The 26,572-nt window shown below is 37.1% G+C and overlaps 1 protein-coding gene across 18 annotated transcripts in view; it reads left to right on the top strand.

The window, feature by feature from the left end:
* The window catches only part of LOC113226209 (voltage-dependent L-type calcium channel subunit beta-2), a 240,524-nt gene that overhangs the window by 180,019 nt on the left and 33,933 nt on the right, over positions 1-26,572 (top strand). The window contains exon 1 of one of the 18 annotated variants that reach the window (XM_026458765.1): positions 6,820-7,055. The exons of the other annotated variants lie outside the window; for them this stretch is intronic. Coding sequence (XP_026314550.1) covers positions 7,008-7,055 — 48 coding nt within the window. The 5' untranslated portion in view covers positions 6,820-7,007. Of the gene's footprint in view, positions 1-6,819; positions 7,056-26,572 lie in introns of those variants that run through there. 18 annotated transcript variants of the gene reach the window in all.

Genomic DNA, 26,572 nt, shown 5'->3' with positions numbered 1-26,572 from the left:
CAACAGAACTTTTGATGTGGTAACCGAAATAATAGTAAAATGCCACAGGCGGGACCAGGGCACTATATAGTAGGATAATAAAAAATAAACGTTATTAAAACATAAGTCAGGACTCTAGTTTATTGTACTAAAGATTACTTGGAAGAAATCCCTTTCTGGGATGAGTTCGCCTTTGTATACTAACGTTATAAATTCATTGTTGAAATTTGTAATTTCTTTTGTTGTAGGTACATACAACGCATACAGCCTATTCAATAGTTAGTACGTCTACATAACTAATATTACTACGTGTTTGTTGCAATTTAGCTAACAAACTGAAAAACCTTATATATACGTACGACAAAAGTTATAATGATATCATAGAACTAATGAAAAACAATCACAGTAACATGAAAGGGGCTTACAGTGCTAGGAGGGGGAGTATCATCCATGTCTAACTACTATTTCCTGCGGACACAGTCGGGACAAATCAAAGTAAGTGTTGTCCAAAGTTAGCGCACGCTGCGCCGGCGCAGGTCGACGACCAGCTATTTCCATTGCACTCCGACTGTCCGTATGTCACTTTAAATAGATAAGTGTGAAGTGCCCCTAATGCTCAAGTCTGGTCGGGTGCGTGTCGCCGCCGCCCGTCTTGCTTCCGCAGAGGACAACTCTTTTATAGAACGGAAATGTACCTATCGTTACTGAGATGATCATAGGATACTGTGTGTTTTAAATTTTATTTTACAGCTGTACCGAATTGCAGCTTTGTATGTAGAGGCTAAAGGGGACCAAAAAATATACATAATTTCATTACGAAAGAAGATATCCATAATATTAACCTTAGAACTAAGTCCAAAGTCATGGTACCAGGATTTCGTTTAACTAAGGTAAACGATTCTTTTATTAGAAACTGTATACGTTTTTACAATAAGATTCCGGAGAATATATTAAGATTATCATTTCCTAAGTTTTGAATCTTACATTAAAAGTATTTAAATTGAAAAGTCATAATAAAAATTGAAGAGTATGTGTCAGATAAAGATGTATGGAAAGATAACATGAGTCTAGATTCCACACAATTATGATAGCATTTAAGTTTATTTGAAAAGAGCAATCCCCGTTCCTCTCAGAGAGGTCAGTTAAAAAATGACGTTTAAAATTTAACCTATGGAATATATGATTATTTGACTTTAATTTTGATCAAATAACTATATGCCATTTAATCGCATAAAAAATAAATTAATAAATAAAGTCTACCTCTTATTTGATACTTATTTTAAAATATAAAAAAACCCCGATAAAAAACAATTAACTCCAAAAAGTCAATACAATCACCTCTCTAAGGTAATCTACAAGGTCTAGAAGGTGACAGCTCGTCGAGACCAATTCTTATAATAAACAAGTGACGGGACGACAAAGTCGCGTGACTGGTGGTTAGTGACACGTCTAGTCATAACAGTTAGTTCCAATTAGAGCTTTTAATCGCAAAGATCTTAGGGACATGCCCGTCACCCCGATACATAAGTTGACAAGTCCCATGTGCCTGTAATTTCACCGGCACCCTTACCCTTGAAAACCGGAACGCAGTAATGCTCACCGTGCTGCTTGGCGGTAGAAATAGGTAAGGTAAGTACTTGCCTGGACGAACTCTTCACAAGGAGCTCTGCGACTACTAAATGCTGCCGCTTTTATGAGTTTTGGGCTGCAGTTTGACCGCCTGGAAATAAGAACATAATTGAAAATTGAAATTATTTTGTATTGATTAATGTTACTTTTAATAACAGCGTCTAGATAGAATTGAATAGAATTAAATTTACTATTATCACATCACTGCTTGCATTGGTTCTATTTGCGATTTTCTAAGATCTAATCTAAACCACTTTATCGTTAATAAAGATTTTTCTTTATTATACATAAAATTGTCGCCACAGTATTTTTTCGAGAAACTCAATTTAACACTCGAAACATTAAACAACAGAGATATTACCGAGTCATCTCATAATTTAGTAAACAGCTTACGAAACAAAATGTTCTAATAATACGGTGTACATACAAACCAGATCACGGCCCACGATGCAATAAAAATAAATATAATACATAATTTTACTATTGCGCAAAGTTTGCGACGTTTTGTTTTCTACATAGAGTTGATTGTGTACGTTAATATCGAACATCGATATGTTGTATTTTGTGACTCAGTTTAATTTGTAATATTACGACTGAAATGAAGTACAACGCAGCCATTATTTTTTCCCATGTGTGCGTGCGACTCGCGTGGCTTGTACGGACGCACACATTCGCATAATCTCGCGTTGTAGTCGCGTTGCATAGCGCTGGTCGTCTCTCGCGCCTTTTATTATCATGCGAATGTGTGTGTAATGTACGGCAAAAACAAATATATACTACGTTTGAAGTTCATTAACCCATACATTAAATGTTCGCGCCCTTTCTAAAAGGAAGCCATAATTTTTATTTTAGTTTTTTCAGGACGGACCAAGTAGGTATTATTCGAACACTTTTATTACAATTCGTAATTCGTAACCTATTTATCTATTTTAAACCTATTTGAAAACTTAACTAAAAAACATTCTCGACATGCTTAATTTATTACGTTTCAATTATACTTCTGTAAATTACATCAATCGTAAGAAACCGTGTTACGCCTTTATTCCGCGAATAAAAATCTAAAAGTTTAGGTTTAAGTTGACAAATCCCATTATAGTATCCGCATTGTAATCTTGCTTACATCGTTTTTAACCGACTTCAAGAAACATAGAAGGTTCTTTAGTCCTTTTTAAATTTGAAGAAAATATGTTTTATTTGTTTTCTATAAAACTTGGCAATTAGATGTAATTCCATAAATATTTAAGATGATTTTTTTAGAAAAAAAGTTATAATTATTGATCGATATTTTCGAATTTCATTCCATTGTACTTAAAAATACTACTTTCTTTCACGAGCATTTCACTCAACATTTACGGAGCAATTTCACGTACTTCTTTTTTGCTGTAAAAAACACAATTCAATTCAGCTTTGTTGTTTATAGTGATTTTATTCCATAAACATAATTGGAGTTATGCTTTTATTCAAATACAATGCATTCACACATCGTAAAAAAAATTGAAACCTAGCGAGCAATGTACCACTGAACAGCGATAATCCCTAACACGAATTAATTTTATTATTTTTTATTAGACCTGACGGGCACTGCCATTGCGCCCGTCACCCTGAAACATAACTTGATAAGCCCAATGTGCCTGTATTTCACCAGCACCCTTACCCTTCAAAACCGGAACACAAGTAGTGCTGACGTCACTACTTGGCGGCAGAAATAGGCAAGGCCTCTCAAGGAGCTCTACTGTTACAAATTAAGTACCTACGTTACGATTGTATGCAATCATTACATAATTAGGTCTTAAAATCTCGTTCGTATTACTGAAGCCACTTGGCAAAGCCTACGAGGCTAGCCTAGCCTACACGGTACTCGGCTTTAAGAACCCTCATTGCAACGATTGCATAAAATACTGTGTGATGTATTAAAAATACATCTAAATTACGTGATTGTAAATATTTTGTTTTTCGCGAAACGAACCACAGGGCGTAATGACAATGTTGCTGCGTATGTCGTCCCTTTATTAATAATAACATATTTGTACAAGATCAGAAATAATGGTATATTATTACTTAACCAAACATTACTGACTTAGCAGAACATGCCAAGTAAATTAGAAGTGTAGCAGTGATTCATAATAAGACACGATTCTGGAGGCTGGAAAGTCGCCAATCCGTAATCGGGAGTGTATCTCGTAGTGCTGAATTTCATTCATAGAATAAATAAAATGTATTTATGTCTTTAAAACTTGTTAGGCATAGGTAAAATAATAGTACTATATTGTGTATTCTGGGCTGTAAATAAGGTTTAAAGTTTTTACCGCCCGTGCTACATTCAATGTTTTTCATCACGTTTGCAAGGAAATAAATATAATGATACAGGCAGAAAAAGGTTCACAACATAACAATTAGAGCAATTACACACTGAGACTTTTAGTCCCGATGCAGTAGCGATGCAATCGCTAATCGTCTACCTTTACACACGCGCGCGATTTTGCACAGCCATACAAACGCGCGAATGCATCACTACACTTAGGTTTTATAGGCGATTGCATCGATCGCAGATTTGTATCGATGCAGTCGCGCGTTTGTTTCGACCCAGTCGCGCGTTTGCATCGATTCAATCGCCTATAAATCGCAAGTGTAGCGATGCAATCGTGTGTTTCACTGTCGCCGTCCTTAACCACTCATACAGATTAGCGGTCTTTCGTTTTTTTTTTATAAACAGACGGCCAGCTTTTCTTCCATAAATAATACAACTCGAACTAAAATGTTTTAAAAGGCAAAAACGCACAGGTTTACACGCACAAAATTTACAAAATTAATTTAGTAAAATGTAGTTAAATTTCAAATGTTTATATTATTTAACCTGAAATGTAAAAGTTTCTTACAGTTCAGTAAATAAATTGTATATTTTCTAGTTTTAACGACACAATAAAATAGGATTCGACCAGTACCTTACTACGAACCATTTATAAACCAGTTATGGTAGTAAATTCTTAACGTTTTTTTGTTCTTTACAAACATATAATTTCCGAAAGCCTTGCACAATACATAACTTAAATAATTTCCTCTTTAAAACGTTAGGTACTCTTAACGCCATCTACAAAGTTTTCTTTTATACTGAACTAACACAATATCAATGCCATCTCTGAGTTATTGCTGGAACTACGTAACTTTCTCCAAGCGCTCTAATACTTGGCATCGTGCGTTGCCCGAGAAACTAAACATAGGGAAGTTCTTTTTACAAACGATAGATGGCGGTAGGTTAGATAAAATTTCGCTCTTTTGAATCTTCATCATAACCAGTAAGAGTGTCCTTTTACCATTGAACACTTAATTCTTCCGCTACAAATATCGAAGAAAAGATTTTAACGTGTATAAACTTGTAAACAAATTTATTAAAGCCAATTGCCGATCAATTGGATTATTTCTAGACTGTACTCCTTATCCTGTTGAAGTATCAGAAGAGGGCAATAATAATAATGGGTTTGATAGTAGGAAATTAACACTTCATATTTTCGAAACCAATATTCCTTGTCTATATGGACAAGCACGGCTTGCAGATAACACAAATACTAGATTAACCACGTTTTATTTCTGATTTTTTCCGAACACATTTTGTATATGATATGGAGTACAACCGTTTTTAAAGATGTTTTATGTTTTTTCGTATTTGGATAGATAAAAATTATATTACGACTCTTTTTACTTCAGTAAAGTTAGTACTAGTGTATCTATGTGATCATGTACACATAGTCATAAGCATGGGAAATTATACTTACATCAGGGCAATTGGTTTGGCAGTAATTAAAAGTAAATAGTAAGACAATGGGTGCGCCAGGCGCGGCGACAGGTCAATGCCGGAACCTTTAACCAAATATTTTTACAAACATTCCAGAATACCAGACTTTGAACTCTACCGCTTCTATCTTAAAGTCTCTACCAAGTGTATTTACAGCGTGGTGTAACATTGCTATGACAAATTTACATCTGCCATCACTAAATTAAATTGTCTAGTCCAATGTTATACTTTGAGAACGTCTACAAGTGCTAAAATAATGTTGTTGATATGAGTATAGTAATTCTATCGTCTTCTTTTGTGGAATTCAAATTGGAATCCTACTACTTGGAAATACGATGCAGATAGGTGTAATATTAGTTTTGTTACGATACATCGTAAGAAAAACATCGTAAAAAAAATTGAAACCTGGCGAGCAATGTACCACTGAACAGCGATAATCCCTAATTTTTTGCCCCAGAACACGCTACTAAATTGTAATCAACTAGATTGTAATCTAGTAGCGTGTTCTGGGGCAAAAAATTAGGGACTATCGCTGTTCAGTGGTACATTGCTCGCTAGGTTTCAATTTGTTTTAAAGATAGGCTTACATTTGTCCATATTCACACTTGAGTTGTGAACAAGAATGTTTTACGCTTGCCTAGAAGAAATTCCTAAAGGAAATATAGAATGCGGCAAAGAATATCTAATAAGAAGAGAAAGAGTTATTGTACGATACGAATATCACGGCCAGAAACGTATTTGCCATACTAAAGATGTTTTCTTACTATCGACTTCCTTAGCTCAATATCCACCGGCAGCAGTTATCACTTTCCATCACAGGACAGTCCCGACTGTGTGCCCGTTCATTAAAGCATACGAAAGATCGTCTTAAAAGATCTTAAAATATCTTTATACGATGACTCAAAGGACGAACTTCTTCTTTCAAAGCTTTTATGTTAGTCCTCGACGACGAAAGATGTCTATAATTTATTCTTGGATGTCGAAAAATAATGATAATAAGACAGCTGAGATTTGTCTATTTTTCATCATTTTATAGCATCGGGAACGCGTTTATGAATTATATGTTTCAAATAAAACTAAACTAGCATTTCAACCCAGATAATACTGGAATTATTTTTCTGTTTCTTGGTAGGTACATAAATAATTTCTAATTAATCAATTAGAATATTTCAAGTACAAACAACAAATACCTATTTTTTCAGTGTTCATTTTTTCAAATCTTTTTAGTCGCAAATATTAATCGTGCGTGCGGCCTCACGTGATGGTACACAACAGGTCAACATTCTTTGTTAAGATTGTACCTGACGTCATTACCATAGCGTTCAAATCTGCAGTTTAAAATAGTGACAAATATGTCTCAACCTGTGGTTGAGTGTACCTAGTGTAAGTGACAGGTGTCAGACGATCAATAAACATGGGCCGCGCGCATCCCGCCGCCGCGGCGGCTGCGCGTACGCACACAGTACGAGCCAGTATTTTTAGCGGCAGCCGTCGCCCGCGCGCTCCTCACACAACACCAATGCACCAGTGAAGTGAAGTGATAGCACTACTACAAACATTTTGGACACAAAAGTGATGACTATGAGTGGTTTATGACATATGCCGCGACATGGATCGACTCAGGCGCGGCAAACGACACCGATTCCGCGGCAGGAGGGTACGTCACAAGCTCATTATTAATATAGGTCGAACTCTGTTAGGTTATACACACTGTACCACCTGTCGAACTCATTTAAATTGTACTGCTTCTACTAAATCTGAATTACAATCTTTCTTAAATTAAAAAAGGGAGTGAGATAAAATAATATAATAACGTCTGTGTGTTTGCGTGACGTGAGTGTAAACAAGCGCCGGCAGATGGCAGCTCGGTAACAGCGGCGTCTGCGCCGATTTCCGTGTCTGTGAACTCATAGTTCAAGGCCTGGATCTTCAAACCCACATTACAATAACAGTAACAAATAATTTTCTTCACTTACTATTGTATTACACAACATCAAGTCTATTGTAATCTATGAAAGACAGACCCTACGATTGAAATCATATAAATATACTTTCGATTCCTTACTTAGTTCTAATATCATTGTCAACCCAATTTAAGAGGGAAGAGGCTCCTCCAAGATGACGGTATATAGAGTATAGTCTGCCAAGCTGGCTCAATGTGAATGGGGAACTTTACAAGCTTTCCAAGGGTTGTAAACCTTCGAAGTGTCGCTTTCATAACGATATTTTCTAGACATTACTAAAATATATATACACAAATATTTATTTATTCACAATATAAGTTTTCAGCGGAAGCCTGAACACTTGCTAGCCAAGTTGTAGTTAAATTACATATCATCGTCGCATTAGAGTGAAAACCTCGCACACCTATGCGTTTTCACATAGTTCGTTTTTACTTATTTTTATTGAAGTTTTCTTCACTTATAAACTTCTTGCTTAAATATGTCATTAAAGTAATAATAATAATTCATTTAGTTCAGACACGTTCATCCACAATATTTGTTAGTAAAGAAAAATACTTAAGCTAGTGTTAGGTTTAAAATAATAAAATAAAACAATTATAAGTATTAAGATGCCATGCCCAGCCAGTGTCAGGACAACTGGCTACGCATTGGCAGCAGTCTGCAAGCGCATCCACCGCCCCAACATTGGGGACTCCCAGCTTTCCACCAATGTACTCAGGATGCTGTTCGTACTGAGACGCATGAGACGGAGTAGCGATGCACTACGCTTTCACATGATAGCGTAGAAATCGTCGACATGTTTCTCAGCAAACATGGTTGACGCGCTACAGAAAGGTGGAAGTCGGAACAGCATCCTGAACGCATTGTTGTACTGGATGCGCAGTGCTCCGTATGTACACTGCGTGTAACTAACCCACAGGTTGCACATGTAAAAAGACTGGCAATATGCTTTAAAAAAATAAAAGTAAAAAAAATAAAGTAATACAGTATCTGAAAGTGGTATAATTTAATTAGGTAATTAAAATGCTAACTACAAACATTGTTGCGTTTACTACATTTTACACCATATTTTTATCTTCGTCCTGAAAAACTACATAGAAATCACTTACGAGGTTTTCACTCTAAGACGACGATATGTGCTATGCATTAGATCTTTAAATATCCATTGAGGAACAAAACAGCATATTTCGAGAATTCCTTTGAACTGGCTTGGAATATGTCGGTACGTGATTGTTGTGTGAACAATTGGTTGTAGGTAGACCTTTTAATTGTAGAACTGACCTTTCTCTCACCACTCTCATTTTTTCATTTCATTCATTCCATTTTTTTTGTTATTAAGATGAATATTCAACACATCATTAATTATTGTTTTTACTAACTTCTAAAAAACTGTTTACTTAGAACGAATGCGTCACTCGTGTTTCTTGCAATTGCGAACCATAATTTGGTTCACAAAATGTGATTTAATAATTCGCGTACAAGCCGACTAATCTATCAAAAAAACCATCTTGTAGCTTTCATGACGTTAATCACCGTCATACCATTTAAGGCCCTGTTTTGGGGATGGACTAAGAAGAGACTTTAACACGTCTTCAAAGCCTTATTTGAAGTTTTTCCGACATGCAAACGCTAGACTCAGTAAGGCAGGTTACCTGGTGACCATTAAACCCAAGACCTCCTTGGACACTGGGACACGCCTATCCATAATACTTGCAGTGCCACTCAGACCTTTACATCGTAAAGATCTGTGGGACTGCCACTGCGCCTGTCACTCTGAGACATAAGTTCACAAGTCCCATATGCCTGTAATTTCACCAGCACCCTTACTTCCAAACCAGAACGGTATTGCTCACATTACCACTTAGCTGTAGAAATAAATAAGGTGGCAGTACTTTCCTGGACGAACTCCTTCACAAAGAGGGCTACTGCTACTTAACTATCACTGATATTTCTTCTAAAACTGGAAAGTTCGAAAAAAAGTCAATATAAACAAATTACTCTTTTTTCTATTAATAAAATTTAAAAAAAAATTGATGGTCTATGATTCGAAAGAATTTTCATTTAATTGTATCTATATTATCTATAATAACACTGACAACAGAGGTAAGAAAGAAAGCCGCCATTTTAAAAGTTACTTAAAATTGTCATTCGAAGCATGACCTCTCAACCCCTCGCGCCCTACCGGTCAATGACCGCACGAAAAACAAAATACCAGAATATTGTGATGAAAAACGTCTGGCGGTACACGTTAATTCTTTTCTTATTGATGTGTAAGTATTTTGAAGACTTTGAACTCTCTGTTTATCCTGTTAACTTATTTTCAACTTTATTTATAAAATGCTATAATCGACCTTGATTGCATAGCTATCGGAAATCTAGCAAATATTCCAAAAACTACCATATCCCACTTATTTTAGTGATGACTTCGTTCTTTATGCTTAGCCATAGTTTTTAATTATTACACATCTGTACAAGAGTCTATTCTAATGACGTAACACTTACTGTAGCTCAACCACGTTATCCCAATGCGGTTTGGAGATTCACAAGTCTGAAATGAGTTTAATCACCGCATAATCACAAGATTACAAGTACCTTTACAATTCCAAAAGTGAATATTTATGAGAATTTCTTTTTACTATTGAAAAGTCATTTACGTATAACTAGGCTGCATGGAAGCATAATATGTGCTTGTCCGATTTTCTACTACCAGGCGACTTTTTTTTCTACTGTCAGAGTTTCAAAACGGCCACCGTAAATATATAACGATTTCCAGCGAAAGGAATTCGCTCTGGACCTTTTGGAGGGAAAAGTGTCGTTTCTATTTTGACTTTTAATTATTTTGTGAAATCTAGTATAAAGTGGAATAGGATAGTGCTATTGTGCCTTAATCGAAGAATAAAACGCGAAATTATACGAATCTCGAACTAAAATACCCTTATCGGCCCGTTTTAAGGAATCCCGAGTCAATCCAAGCACGCCGCCTCAAATTGCCTATCCTCTTTGTGGCGGCCATATTTACAGGAACATAATTAAACTTCATGTTTAGGCTTTGTCAAAGCCTTAATAAATTTAGAAAAAAAATTCCCGCGAAAAAATGTCCGTAGTCTGTAAACTATAATTGAAGAAAAATTACAATCTAAAATCTGCCTGTATGGCCAATTAGACGCTATAACCCGTCACGAAAGACGAAAAATTGCTACCTACCTTCTCTAATGTCATCCGTACTGTATTTCTTTATTATTATTTTTTAATACAAAAAGTCTTATAAGTTTTACAATACTTAAGCTATTGTTAGGGATAGGTGCTCTATTTATGAATAACAAATAATTGCATAGTGTTGGTCATTGGACCAGAATTCATGTCGCCATGAAGAGCTGGTGACATGAATCATAATTGCGCAACCCTATTATTATTTCCTATTATTTTTATTTTTAATTAATTTCTATCTTTTTAAGTGTAATTTACTAACATGGTCCTAAGTTTTCAATAGTGAAGTACTAACCAAGTGGATCGAAGAACTTAAAGAACAAAATATTGTTACTATTTAAATTCTCGTAAGACCTAAAAGATTAATTTTAATTTTTAAACGGGAGAGGCGGTATTCCACGGCAATGGCATAGTCAGCCGGGGTCAGGGACTCAGATTTTATTATTATTGTTATAACCATTTTCAAAAGTAAAAACCGTAAATTTCCAGCCTAAGCGATGTTGTTTGCTTAGCGACAAAATCCAAGTTTACTTTTAGCTCCCTATCACAATCATTAAGATTGTGTCACATCAACTAAATGAAATGAAACTCAAGAAAAAATATACGAGGTAAAAGAGCTATTACGGTCGTAAATTATATTAACGACTAAGTTATTTACGGATGACATGAATGAATAGAAAATGGATGAATTCCAAATATTTTGATGACGTAATTCCGCTGCATGGAAGGTGCGTGCTCGATCATAGCGGCTACTCGATTTCATGAATGGCGCATGAGTCACGCACGCCCGTCGAGCACACGTACTCGTATGTATAAAGCCGGGTGCTCACCGTACCGTTGCATGTTATGATATAAAAAATTACAGTCTATAGGGGAAGGTGTACGAGATGATTCTCGGAGGTTAAGATGATCCTTTTCCGTTGTAGCGAAACTAGTAACGTCATCTAGATATTTTCTTCAGCAAAATATAGGCCTCAAAGTGCTCTCTCATCAGTCAATTCGTAATAGCGATGTGAGTGTCGAGTTCATTTTTGTGGAAAAAAACAAAAATTGTGTGAATTTGATCTCAGGTAAAGTTGATTAAAAGCTTATACAACTTCCATACTAAGCAATCAATTGCTAAAATTTTTATGTTGATGGCTTTGTATAATGCTTTATTTTCTTTTTTAATGGCGTGGTAATAGTAGACAGCATACAGGTTATTTTGCCGAACAAAAAATGAAAATAAGTAAATTGGGGCAAGATGATTATGGTTTTGGCGTACGAGATGATCAGTGGCGATTATCTTCTACTGTATATATTGTTAACGGACTGTAATTAATTTGTATATTTTTCTGAGTACTGAAACCTCTTAATTAAATAGCTTGCAATACGAATAAAATGGTAGAATACTGGATTTCGTTTACATGATCGATCTCGATTAATAACAAATATAAATGCTTTTTCTTGTTTAAGACTAGGCCGCGTAATTTTTAAAAGAAAAACCATTCGTGGTGGGTGGTCGTGGTGGAAGACTATGCTCTAAAGAACTAGAGGCGTAAAAAATAGGACGCCACATAGGTCGGCAAGTAAATAGTTAGCAGTAGGTACCCGTTATGTCGTTAAAAAGACGGGCTAAAGGTGAAAATAAAGAGTCTGTCTGTTCAATTAAATATTTAGGTGAAAAAAAACTATTTTCATCAGATGTGTTAAACAGGAAATCGCGCTCGTAAAGTACTTTAAAGATATGGAGGCGAGGATGGATATCAACTTGCCATAAAAAACAATATCGCCCACCCTTAGGTGCCTGTAAGATATAATAATGATAATATAATAATAATAACAAATAATCCTAATTAATTAGAATTATTTGTTATTATTATTATTATATTATTCTCTATTATTCTCGAAGTTCCGTAACTGTTGTTTCATATACCTAGATTACATAAGTGAGAACTTTGGTAAGTCTAAAAAGTTGTTGTTTTAATTTGTTTCTACCAAAACCTAGAAATTTTCCTAAATATATCCTAAATATATCCTTAGGATCACCTTGGACACCCCGGTGTCCAAGACGATTCTTTAATAAGGTTTTAAAAATATTCATGTAAATAGATAAATTTTCTATCATTCAACGCTTTTACACCTGCTTTAAGCTGAATATCTTTTAAACTACCACCATTCTCCCGTAAGGGGATCATCTGGTACACCTTTCCCCTGCTTTGTTCGCGAGCGGAACGCGTGCGGTTCGCAGTGAGCCAACGACAACCAGATACTCATTCTAGCAAGTGAAGACTGTTTCACGCACAAAACAATAAATACAATAGAAGTGGTTAGTTAGCATCCGACGCGTGCCAACTATAGGTCTGGAAAGACCTATCTGAGCTCAGTCTGCCATTTTCGCTTTGTATGGTATGGTTTTGTCATTCATTCGTGCAAATTCTCTAAAATCCTATAAAAATTACTTATTGTGGTGTTTCAGATTGCAAAAATGACAATCGTACCAAAAATATTACCCGTGGCGGTATTTCATATCATCGGAAAGCGTTATTTTAATCAATTTTCTGTTTATCGAAATATTTTTTTTGTTACAAGAAACGAAAGTAAAGCTTATACAAGTATGGCAATATAGTCGCTTCTTTTTTGGAGAACTAAATTAGTAACTCCAATTCGTCGTCGTTCGGGCAATTAACCGCTAGATGGCAGCACATTGATTGAAATATCAATATAATATCAAAACGTAGTAACTTGTAATAATAGGTATGATGGTATTGAACTTTCAATGATATGAACGGTAAAGTTTAAATTATGTTAACAATATATTGTATGTATCTTTTCTTTGTGCAATAAAGAGTTATTAACAATCCAGAATTTCGTTGTTTGTTTTTTTAATTTGAAACTACGACCAATCAATATCCAGACTTTGTAGTGTTTCAAACATTGACTTACAAATAAATGGACGACGGGTCTAATACAAAAACCACGAAAAAAATGTCCCAAGTCAACCTATTCGAAATTTAAATTGTAATGTCATCGCAGTATCGCGCTGTCAGTAGAACAAATGAAGACTAAAGCGGAGTTTGGCGCTCTGTATACGATTTTAGCGCCTTACAAGTGCAGACACTTTTAAGCGCGGACCCGACGACGTCCATATAATTGTAAGTCAATGGTTTCAAAGTAAGAATGTGTGAATTTTGGCAGGCAATCGAGGCAGAAGCCACCTTAATTGTTTTTTTTTTCTTCCGTAGTATCACGCGTATACACTAGAACCTCGTTACTGTATCTGTCACGTGACAGTTACAGCCCGCTAATGAGTATCCGGCTTACATAAACCACCGTGCCAAGTCCATAGACAATTTATACTTTTGTTTCGATAAAGGGACTTTAGACTTTATAAATACTATTTCTTAGAGTGCAGTCTTCGAAGTACAGTCGTTGCCCTAAGATACTTAACCTCTAACCGTCTATTTGGTTCTGAGTAGATCAGTGTGATCAGTGTGTTAAACAAACTTAACCTCTAACCTGTAAGCCGTCACATTCATTTTGGTATGACTTCCTTGCTGAATCATTAGCGAATGATGTTTTAGGAAATGTTTGATGTTTATTAGAATAGGATAGAATATAAATTACTGCAACAATATATAGTAAATAATGTAATATATCACAATAATGTATCACATAATGTAAAATAATTTATCACATGGACCCTGGTAGGGTATAGCAAATTGTACTTAAAACTAGTTTGTATTATAATATCATATAGTATTTAATTATATTGACTCGACCACAAAGCTCAAAAACTAAGCCATTTAACCAGTGCGTTCTACCAGTTATATGATATCGTTGTAATATTGATTTTTTAAACACACCATTCTAACGTAAATATACGTTATTCCATTGTTGTATTGTAAAAAAAAAGGATATTTAATTAGAATGACAGGCCTGTAAAATATGAAGCAAAATAAAAAAGAACCTCTGCCATGGCGCTGGCCGCATATCCCTACACTCAGTGCTTAATAGCATTATCTTACGGGCCTTCACCAGCGCTAAGATACCGGCAAATCTCGAACCTGACGGTATGACTGTCGGTCCACGGAAACTAGGAAGTTAGTGTGGGACGCAACTTGTGTGGACACTGTAGCCCCCTCCCGTAAGCGTGGGCGACACAGGCTCTGTTGCCAGAGCGGCAGAGAACCGCAAATGCCAACCTTGCTCAGTCCTACAGCTTTGTGCCTTGGGGGCCACTAGCGAAACTTCTCGCAAATGAGCTGTCGGATCGTCTTGTAGAAGCCTCCGGTAACCACAAGCCTGGCAGCTATGTCAGCCAAAGAATAAGTTTAGCAATCCAAAGGGGAAATGTTGATAGCCTTCTGGGCACGATGTCCCAGGGCACGGCCCTCGAGGAAATTTTTTATTTATAAACTTTCTTACTTTTTTTATGTATCTACCTGTTATAAGTATTTTAGATTTTTCATAAAAGATTCCATACAAATTGTATTTTTAGATATTTAGTACAATGTACACTTAATATCATAACACAAAACCATAGTAGTTCATGTAAATGAAATAACTAGTTTGGAGCGTTCTTCAATGTCCGAGCAAGGACAAGACGAACTAAGGAACTAGACGAATAAAATGAAATAGAACACTGACCTAGTTCAGTTGACCAATTGAACTACCTAGGATCGCTCCCTTCAAGGACCGCACAGGTACAAGTCTATAACACCCCGCGCCCAGCGCTCTTGGGCACACCCTACAACATAAATAAAGCCGGCACTGATTTGAATGAATTCATGCAAAATCTTTTGTGTGAAAACAAGATCGTGGAATATCATTCAATGAAATTATGTCCCAGTAGCTATGTAAGTGTATGCGTCACTCTCAAATGCTTGTTCCGACTGCCGGCTGCCGTTTTACGTAATCAGGATTGACTCGCGCACACCTGCAGTTATTTTCAGTTTCACTTGTATATGTGTACAGTGCATTTTTATGTGTATGTGTAAGTATGTGTTTGTGTAGTTTTAGCACACTTGTTTACTATACGTTTATTTGCGTTTAACAAAACAAATAACTGAGGCAAGTAATCAGCAATAAAACGCTGATGTTCTTTTATTGATACACGTTAATGGACTTTATTATAACACCAAGTGACGGGACGAACAAGTCATGTCGTGGTAAGCTACACGCCAGTCCATAGCAGTTCAAATGACGCTCAGAGCTTTAAGTAGCAAATATCTGAGGGGCAGACGCATAAATTGACAAGTTCCATGTGCCTGTAATTTCACCTGCACCCTTACCCGTCAAAACCAGAACACAGTAATGTTCACACTTTGGATCTGAGAGCCTTTTTAGGCATTCAACGGAAAAGTACAAAGGAATTCCAGATTTTTTGATGACAGTATTTATATAATACAATAATAATAATAATAATAAATCAAACTCACCGTTTACTGCGTAGCAGAGAGTGATATTATATCGAATAGAGTGGATTGAAAGAGTAAGCAAGAAATGTTGACCCGGGAAAGGGAAAAAAGACTTAAGTTGAAACAAACAACTTTTTAACTTGTCATGCTCGTAAAATTAAGTACAAAAGCTTTGCGCCCTTCAGGCTAAATTGTTTTCACTTTTTAAAACGCTTTGACCTGGACAATTGTAAACTTTGTCTCCTGTATACGAATTTTAAAAAGTAAACTACAAAACTCCATTGTCTGTCAAAGTGACGTGAAGAAAAGCTGTACAAGCCACAAATATTATTTCTGCCTCCTTCCTTCCTGTGTTCCCCGCCTTATTAACCTAAATCCCTTCTTCTCTACGTATTTCCTCCTTTTATTAACATTTTGCGTGATATAATCCGCTCTAATAATATTTTGCTTAAGTTTGTTGTTTGTAAATGATTGTTCTTTTTCACCTCAGAGATGACCGCTACAACGGCAGTTTGTCGAAGAGGTTTTTCCAATAATAAATACCTTGCTGCTGCCTTAACGTTGGCGTTTTTGATCAACATTAACTGACTGCTTTCTTCGAAACTGACTCCGGCCCAAGCCTAGTGGCCGCCATTAAGGAAATAATAATAATATTATTTCTTCAAGTTCATGATGGACCACGATCCTCGTCAGAACTTCTCCTCAAAAACTGCCGCGTTAAATGAGTTATTTAATCGATCGGCCTAGAACCCGCATGCGCCATTATACATAATCTAATACACACTCTTATCAAAACTATTTAAGACCTAATATTCTTTGTAGATGACTAGGTTCCGTGAAAACATTTGACACCGCATTGTTGTGCATAAAAATATTCACTTTCTTATCACTCTTTTGTTGTGATAATAAAGTTCATTTCCTGTACAATTTGTACTGAAGTTTGTCGAAGATTAGAATCATATTACAATGGTGTAAGGTTGAAAAGAGAACACAAAGGTTATGTAGCAAGAGTTTATCAGACCACTTGTTAATGTAGTTGCGTGTTTAAAGCGTAGGAGCTTTTAACCCGACTACAGCGAAGTTAGCGTCATTAACTATTTTCGCAGTCTTTAACTTTAAAAGTCAGTACAAATCGTAAAGATTGGAGGATATTTGTAGCTATTTAAGGCTGAAATTACAAGAGTATCTGAAAATTGGAATTTTGCTCTTATTTCTTACCGAGTTTAATAAAGATGGAGGGTCTCAATTCGTCTGTATTTTTTACCGACTTCAAAAAAGGAGGAGGCTCTCAATTCGACTCTATGTTTATTTTTGTATGTATGCTACGCGATAAGTAATAAAATTTGCGAACCGATTTTAATGATTATTTTTTTGTTGGAATGAGGATACCTCAGAAGTAGTCTCATTTTAAATTTGAAGAAAATTTTCCACCTCTAAGGGTGGCAAACTAGAGGATTAATGACTTTTGAGGTCAGTTTTTTAGTACTCTATTAGTGTAGAGTACAGAAGAACTCTATACTGATAGCTTACTAAAAAAATAAGTAAGTCTGTAAACTACTCTCTCAAAGACACTCTAAGTATTTTACTATGAACATTCAAACAAATTTCCATAATAATATCATACATCAATACAATACATCATTATTAAATGATTATCACTCTGCCCTCCTTATCATAACGCGCGCGCACACACTCATAACGTGCACACACTCATAGCCCCGCACTAGGGAAACCCTGTATCACGGTGAGCCATGTACATACACATAGACAACCACAAATTACACCCAAACTCACGAATGAAATATATGTAGGCCATACAAATATTTCTCCTGGCATGGGAATCGAAACGAGGACCTCTTGCGTGGCAGTATAGCATGATAACCGTTCGGCTACGGAGGCAGTTATCACAAGTAACGTAAACGACAATTTTACGGAAATTGAATTATTAACATTTCTGGTAATCAATGGAATGGGATCTATAAACCCCTATAAGCGGATCTGAGGCGAGCGACATGAAGGAGCAGTCGGACTCCTCCGCCACTCTTCCCAACAGCACTCGGTGTCGGTGTCCTAGGACGCGCGAACCTTCCCAAGTCATCTCGTGTGGGCAGGTGCTCAGCCTGCTCCGCCGTGTTCTTGCCAGTGTCGTTGGTGTTGGTTTGGCCTTCGGGGTTGCCGCCGCCACCTCCAATTCGTCTACGCTCAATACACATGCAGTATCGGTGTCCAGAGTTGTCGCCAGGTCGTGTTCACGGGAGTCAGCGGTAGGCTTGCTCACGAGGCAGTTTTTGCCCCCCCACAGAGCACGAGGGGCTGCCACCCGCCGAAACAGATGGGCGGGATTCCCGCCTGGGGACCATTTTTAAAACTAGCCTTATCCATAGTTTTGTTTTTTAGAGGGATTCAACTCCCCAGTGGGACGCCTTAGAGACTGGATACCCTCCAGTCCCGTGACCGTCGCCGGGCGTCGGAACTTGGGATTGGGGTGATTTTTATAGAGGTTTTCTTCCTCGCAGCCCTCCTCTCAGTGAGGTGAGCCCCCGGCCACGCTCAATGTGGGATTACGGGTTGCCCGACGTTGGCTAAGGCTAGGCCTTAGGCAACGTCGGGCAACCCGTAGTCCGTCCGAAGACAGACGCGTCGCGCAGAGCAAAAGGAGTCGCCTTTTGCTAGTGGAGCAAATATGTGCCCCTTATCTCCGTTGGACAGGTCCGTCCCGGGGAACCGGTATCCACCATATCTGGCGGGCGTGTCTCACAACAACGAACCTGTCTCAGCTCCTCGGGCAGATACTCAATCTGAGTATCCACCTGGCCGCTCCGCTGTGACCTCTGCTGATTAAAGGGACACACGGAAGGGTTCTCCGTTTGCTTCTAAGCTTCACTACAGCCTGGATTTACTTGACTTGACTAAACATTAACTTGTTTACATGCGTGGATCTACGCCGCTACGTGCTACGGCGTAGCAATGTCAAGGGTGAGAATGACGTCATTTTGCTATAGGTTTTATTCTAAGAAACAGAATTGTACACGTATATCTCTTATTTTTCGAACTATGGAAGTCGTCTTGAAAAATAAGAGGTACACGTGTACAATGAAAGAAGAATTTCGCATGGCAGTAGAGAGTTTCACTCAAAAATATTTAACGCTTCAATCAACTCGCATGAACACGCTGAAAATGAGTTTCAAATTAGATTTTCGACATCCCAGCTAACATCGGAGATATTAATGGTTAAAGTCAGCGATGGAGGCACGTTTTGTCTCTTTTTAGCACATCGATCATTTAATATGAGAGAGGACACTGCCTCCAGTCACACAGGTTTGTAACCTAGCTCTGGAGTCAGGGACTTCATTATAATGTTGTACTATTTTGTGACAATAAACATTATTATTATTATTATTATTATTATTAATATGCAGCTTGCATGGCGCTGTTACGTGTGACGTCACAAAGATATCTTTCCGTCACTTTCATATTCTTATTTTTGCATGCCAGCGTTGTGTCATTTTCCAATATATTTCAATCCTATTTTACATTTCACCGTTAATTTAAATTTATTTTTAATGCTAATAAAATAAAGATTGTTTTCGCAGTTGTTAAACATTGGAAATAAAACTATTTTCTTGGGTTTAAATAGTATTATATTTGTTTTTACAAACAAACCAAAGTTTATGTTTTTTTACAGGTCCCGTGATCAATATTATCAACTAAATTGGGGTATTGTTTTATTTTTCATAGTGATTGATCATTGTAGGAAGTAAAATGTGCGATAATAAATTATAAATCAAAAACACATAAAAAACACATATACTTTAATCAGTCATGCATTGGCCATGTTGACCTAAAATCTACCATCTTTCGGGTAAAAAATCCTATCTTTACTTATAAAATACCGCTCTAAGTGTCGTTTAATGGCATTTTCGTTATCAAAGTCGTGTCCATTCAAAGAATTTCGTAAAGGCCTGTGTCAGGTGAATATCATCACATCACAACCTAAATAGTTTTTGACGGCTTTGTAAAGATGTTTGACCAGGGACGTAATAAGAAAAGTTTTTTTTGTTTAAAATGGCAAAAACAGCACGGGCGGTTTTGGCCAACCCATTACTTGCAAACGCAAATCCAATACAGCAAAACGTAACTGTCGCTAAAGAAATTTTTTTGGTTTGTTGTAATAAATTTCATAAATATAAAGTATTTCTTCTTCTCGGCCTTTCTCTAGATTCTCGATATATACAATTCTAATTTTCACTTTAGTTTATGTAATAAGACATTGCTTTGTGGAACATATTTACAATCACAATTCACACTTACATCTATACTTATATTCACACTCGCGCAGGCTCTGATAATTTGTGTTGGGGAGCCGCCGCTGCTGCTGCTAAAAATAAGAAGGAAGAGTCAGAGTTCGACGATGAACACATGGACTTCGATCCTTTTAATTGTATTTTGCAGTGTAAGAAGGCACACGCGGCCGTAATTCCAAAACAATAATGGTGTACGTGCAACCTGACCACGATATACATATGTATATATGTGACTCGGAACAAGTTAAGGAGACACTGCAAAGCCTTGAACACAGCCTTAAAGTTTATATTATATAGCTTATCGATTTCGCTTCCGTTTTCACTGATTTTAGTAGCAGTAGAGCTCCTTGTGAAAGAGTTCGTCCACATCAGTACTGCCACCTTACCTATTTCTGTCGCCAAGCAGTAATGTCAGCATTACTGTATTCCGGTTTTGAAGGGTAAGAGTGCTGTTGAAATTACAGGCACATGGGACTTGTCAACATATTTCTCAGGGTGACGGGCGCAGTGATAGGGCCCCTCAGATCTTTGCAACTTAAAGCTCTGAGTGGCACTGTAACTGTTATGGACAGGCGTGTAGCCCATTATATTATAATAAAAAGATCAGAGGACTAGACTTAGATTGGGATTCCACCTCTAAGTTGTGGAATTCTGAGGATTCGTACGAGGCGTTTCGCTTCCACATTTTGTTGTGCAATTTCCTTGCCTGCAGATTTGTTCCCTGAATGTTACAACTTGGACCTTTTCAAGGCGAAAGTAGATAGGCATTACTCATGTGTGTTTTAATTTTACATCGTCGACCTTCGTCATCACTGTTCATCATATGAGATGAAGGTCAAATGCGCACTTCATTTATAATAAAAAAATGACTATATTTCTATGATCTATACCCTGTAATTCAAAGATTTATAATAAACATAAAGAGCACAAACAAACATAAACATAAACATACACGATAAAATTCATAAAGGCTAATAGAATATACGTGTGGCACACTATAAGTTTCCGGAATGAATAAGAAAAAAATACTGTAAATGGTCAGAAATGAATTAATTGTTTCTCAAAATATTCTCCGTTAGCGTTAATGCACGTTTTCATACGATTGAACCAATTTTGAAAATATCTATGCCACTCCTCCGTGACAATCTCTGAAACATATTTTTTATACTCTTCGACAGCTTCTTCAGGGGATGAAAATCGTTGACCGCGTAACTGGTTCTTAATTTTTGGAAATAAATAAAAGTCACAAGGTGCTAGGTCCGGCTGTACGCGGGATGGCCATAAGGTCAACGTTGTTCACCTGCGAAAATTAATTTGTCTGTCTGGCCGTGTGCGAACTGGCATTATCGTGGTGAGATGATACTGCGTTTACGGTTATTTTTACGGAGTTTGTCAATAACTTCCGGCAAACAAATAGTCGTGTACCAATCACTATTCACGGTACAACGATTCTCCAAAGCAACATTAGCCACGTGTCCAGTTTTATTAAATGAAGAAGCAATCATCCGCTTAGAGACACTTTGCACGTCGCCACTTTGGTTGGTGTCGGCTCATCTCGAAAGAGCCATACGCTCAATTGCTGCTTTGTTTTGGGATCGTTACTGTAAATCCATGTTTCGTCACCTGTTACTATATCCTACACCAAATTTGACACCCATTTGTTGAATCTGGTAATCATGGCACTGCATCAAGTGAGGCGATCCGTTTTTTGAGCCTCAGTCAAATTGTGTGGGATCCACCGAGAGCACAGCTTTTTCACACCCAAATGTTTGTATAGTATTGATTGTATTTGACTCATGCCTATTCCTAAAGATGCCCTAATCTCATGGTATGTAACATTCCTGTCTGTTTTGATCATAAGGCGCACAGCATCGATGTTTTTGTTGTTTACAGCAGTGGACGGGCGACCATCACGAAATTCGTCTCTGAATCTCTCGACCGCGTTTGAATTCTGCAAACTAGCTATAAATAGTCGTCTTGCACGGTGCTTTACGCCAAAAGCAGGTTGAAGCCGAGCGAAGCTCCGCTGAGCTGTTCAATTACACTTCAAGTCGTAGAAAATCATACTACGAAAATTTACACGAGTTAAATCCATGTTGATGTAGACAACCAATTTCTAAAATGACGCTACAGTGTAAAAACAAGTGACAGTCACATGAAACATACTGTATTCTACAGCCATCGAGTATATAACCAGAAATAGAGACGAAATGTCATTTAAATTGTTTGAAAACCATCCTCCCATATCATTACTGTGACAACTGCGCTCCGATTGGCTAGCCCGAGTTCGAAACAATTGACGGGGGTCGTCAATGAGTGTCGTTAACTGTTTCACTTCAAATCGACCAGTTAACTTGAGCTTTGCTATAATGGACGAAAATTGCAAAATTACATATTTAATATTTAATTACCGATGAAATGTGATTTCGTTTGTTTTGAAATTAGATGTTTTGCTGTTTTTCCCACACCACCGAATAGAACAGCACGGCATTGTTAGAGATATTATCTTTATTACAATAAATTCAGAATATTTTTTGAAATATACGGAGACGTACTCACAGATCGGTAGTTGGAATGTCTATATTTCAGTACAAAAGGGAGTTGATATTTATAAGAGCTGTTATTTTGTCTCTATTTCTGGTCATACACTCGACGTCTACAGCCAAAGAGTTCCATTTTCAAATGTTGTAATTACTTTTTAAATATTGTTAATGTAAGTGACCAGTTCCGGAAACTTAAGTGCGCCCTATGTATAATCACATTATGAAGTTTTCAGAACAATTGATTGAGGAGTATTTTAAAAAAGCTTAAGCTTGTCAGGGCTACGACTACATATGACGTCATCAGAGAACAAATTGTTGGTGTAATTGGACTAATTAGAGCTAGTTAATCGTTTAAGTTTGGCCGTGAACAGTTATCAGCAACCACAGGGCTGCGAGTCGTCTGACGTCATGTACGTAGTGACGTCACGTATACGATTGACCTACATACATTTTTCAAGTAATATATTATTTATTGTATCATATATATACATTACAAAATATACTGAGAAAGTGTATTATAAAGTTTCGCATCGAAAAAGAATACATTAATAAATTTCAAAATTAATGAATGAGTAAAGGAAAAGAAGAAAAATAAATAGTAACGTATTCTTCGGATACTTTACGGTAAAAGTGTTTATTCTGGTGAGTTCTAACACAACTGACGTAATTTATTTCAATAGCGTGATTTTTATTCTTTAATGGGTTTTAAAGGCAAGTGGAAAAAGAAATTGGAAATATTTGTTACCTGCATTAATGAACAAAATGAGTGAGGAATTCATATGTAATTATCAAAACAACAAACACTATAACTCATACATTAAGAAACATTTTTTGAAAACTGAAGATATAAACTTTTTTTTGGAAATTGCTTCGTTGTTATTATATGCCATTTATATAAATATATAAGTAATAGCTGTTTAGAAGTAATTAAGTTCGTTTCTCGAAATTTTTGCTCTATTATATATTATCTTTACTTAAATAGACTAAACTCCTTCGCCGCGAATAAAAGCCGGAACGGCTTTTGTGAGTGAAGCTTGTAATTAGTAAATAAGTTTTTTCCTGTATTTTGGTCAATAAAAAAAATTTTAAAATTACCACGGTAATTGTCTTGATAAATTAATATGCCTCGATATTTGTAAAATTAACTGGAACAACAAAATGGTACCGCTATCCGTTTTATTAGCAGTAGATTTCGCTTCCGTTTTCACTGATTTTAGTAGCAGTAGAGCTCCTTGGAAAAGAATTCGTCCAGGGAAGTACTGCCACCTTGCCTATTTCTGCCGCCAAGCATCACTGCAAAACCGGAAGACAGCAATGCTGATAGTGATGTGATGTGACGATGGATTCCGGTTTTAAGGGTAAGAATGCTGGTGAAATTACAGGCACATGGGACTTGTCAACTTACGTCTCAAGGTGACGGGCGCAGTTGCAGTGCCCCTGAGATTTTTGAGATTCAAAGCTCTGAAAGGCACTAATAAATAAATGTTATGGACAGACATGTCGCTTACCATCAGACACATGACTTGTTCTTCCCGTCACTTAAAAAATAAAATTTTTACACCCATTTATCTGCGCATTTGCTTTCTTTATTCTGAAGCACAGATAATACAATACTATAATACTTTTGAAGGTATTATTAGACGCGGTCGCCAACTAAATCCTACTTGTTATTGATATATTGTGTTGTTGATAGGACAACACGAGTATAACAATGGACAGCGCTATGTACCGACTAGCGGAAAGTTCAAAGAGCTTTCGAGGAAAAGCGGCAACACGATAGTGGACGGCCCATTAGCCCGACACCACCGCATGACGCATTTCCACACTCGCAGACCGATTAGTTCTTTTCAAGGACATTCTCTACTCGAGTTTCCTTTATGCAAGCAGCTGATTACGTTTTAAATCTTAAATTCGCTAAGTTTGTACACATACATTGTTAATGGCTTTATTGCCCTATTGTAATAGAAAGGATAAACCGTTCCAAGAGATAACATTCATCGGTGCAAATAATATTTCTTCAACTGTGCTCCCATCCCAACAAAAAAGAATCATCGTATTCGGTTCACAATTTTCGGAGTAACCACGTAACACACACACACACAAAAAATACTGACGAATTGTAGACCTCCTCCTGTTGTGAAGTTGGTTAATAATATGAAGTATTTTTTTATGTGTTGGTTTTTACTGTCTAATTTTTTGTATCTGTTTCTTCTTTTAATCATTTCAAATTCTTATTTGGGCTTGTGGGAGATATGAAATGTGTTTTCTATCTGCTTATATTGTAATATTTAAACTGTGAAGACAACGAATGATATAAATAAGAACATTTTTCTTAGGTATTTTGGAAATCTTGCAAGATGCATTCCTATAGCGCACTGTATAGCACAGTACAGTAAATGAAGAAATGATTACATACATAGCTCGGTCGCTATGCGTGTTTGACTGCCGAGTGAGTCACTCCCGCGACGCGTCGAGGCCACGTCCTCGCCCGTCCTCGCACGCCGCCACACTCCTCCACGAGAACATTATTGACAGATATTACGGAATATTACCATACCCATTAACTACACGTACTTAACGTGACGTCTATGGATTTGCAATGTCTACAAATTTGTGTTCTTTTTACTGAATTACATGAAACTTCGCGATTTCCTGTTGTCATCTAATATCCAATAAATTTCCAATTGTTTACGATAATTGAGCAAATTACGTGGCCTCAAATTAGGGAATCAAAAACAAACAGGGCAGCACGCAGAACACCCAGACCGAAACCGAATCAAAAAGTTGGTTTCCTAAATTGGTTCTTTCGGGAATCGAATCCGGGACTTCCTCATCACTTACAGCCCTCAGCACCCACAAAGCTAACCGCGCGTCAACAAGGACATAACCGAGAAACTAGACTTCGAAATTATTAACCCTTGCTACAGGATACTCAACGCTTGGGTCATTCAACCCATGACCATGCAACCTAACCGTTTCAAAATATCTGGTAAATAAGATTTTTTGTAATAACTAAGTGACGGAACGAACAAGTTGTGCGCCTGATGGTAAGCGACACGCCTAACCGTAACAGTTGCAATACCAATCAGATCTGAGTAGCTCTGTCACTGCGCCCGACACCCTGAGACGTAAGTTGACAAGTCTCATGTGGCTGTAATTTCACCAGCACTCACACTCTTCAAAACCGGAACGCAGTAATGCTCACATTACTGCTTGGCGGCAGAAATAGGTAAGGTAGCAGTACTTCCCTGGACGAACTGTTTCACAAGGACCTAAAAGAAAAAAGAAAGATGAAGTCATACAGGGATAAGAAATCTGTGCCTGATGACAATATAAGTCTGTAAAAAACCATTTTCTTAAAATACAAAGTCTTGAAATCTATGCAGCGTTTTACGGTCTTTTCTACTTACAGTTTAATGAGCAAGTCCAAAATGTTCAAGTCAAAAATATTCACATAATACAGGCATTTCCGATGAATGGAGCCGTTGGCGCAGCTCGCGTCATTAATATCATTCATAAGCAGATTGAAATCGATACCGAATGCATACAATGCCCGGTAGGCACAAACACGTACTACGTTACGTACATATCAACGTAGTATTCTGTGACATCGGAAGAAGCTAGGACAGGCCAGTAGGGATGTGAATGCGTCATTGTTATCAGCCAAGTTCAAGCGTGGAGGTATCCTGGAAGCATTATCTACGGTGACCCAGTTGCCGTTAATCGCTAATCTTGGACGGTTCGACAACCGAGTGCA

This window comes from Hyposmocoma kahamanoa, unplaced genomic scaffold (assembly GCF_003589595.1).
Source record: "Hyposmocoma kahamanoa isolate Upper Pololo Valley unplaced genomic scaffold, ASM358959v1 182, whole genome shotgun sequence".
NCBI classification, from domain to species: Eukaryota; Metazoa; Arthropoda; class Insecta; order Lepidoptera; family Cosmopterigidae; genus Hyposmocoma; species Hyposmocoma kahamanoa.
Note: the sequence above shows the minus strand (reverse complement) of the source record. Positions and strands in the feature narration are given on the sequence as shown.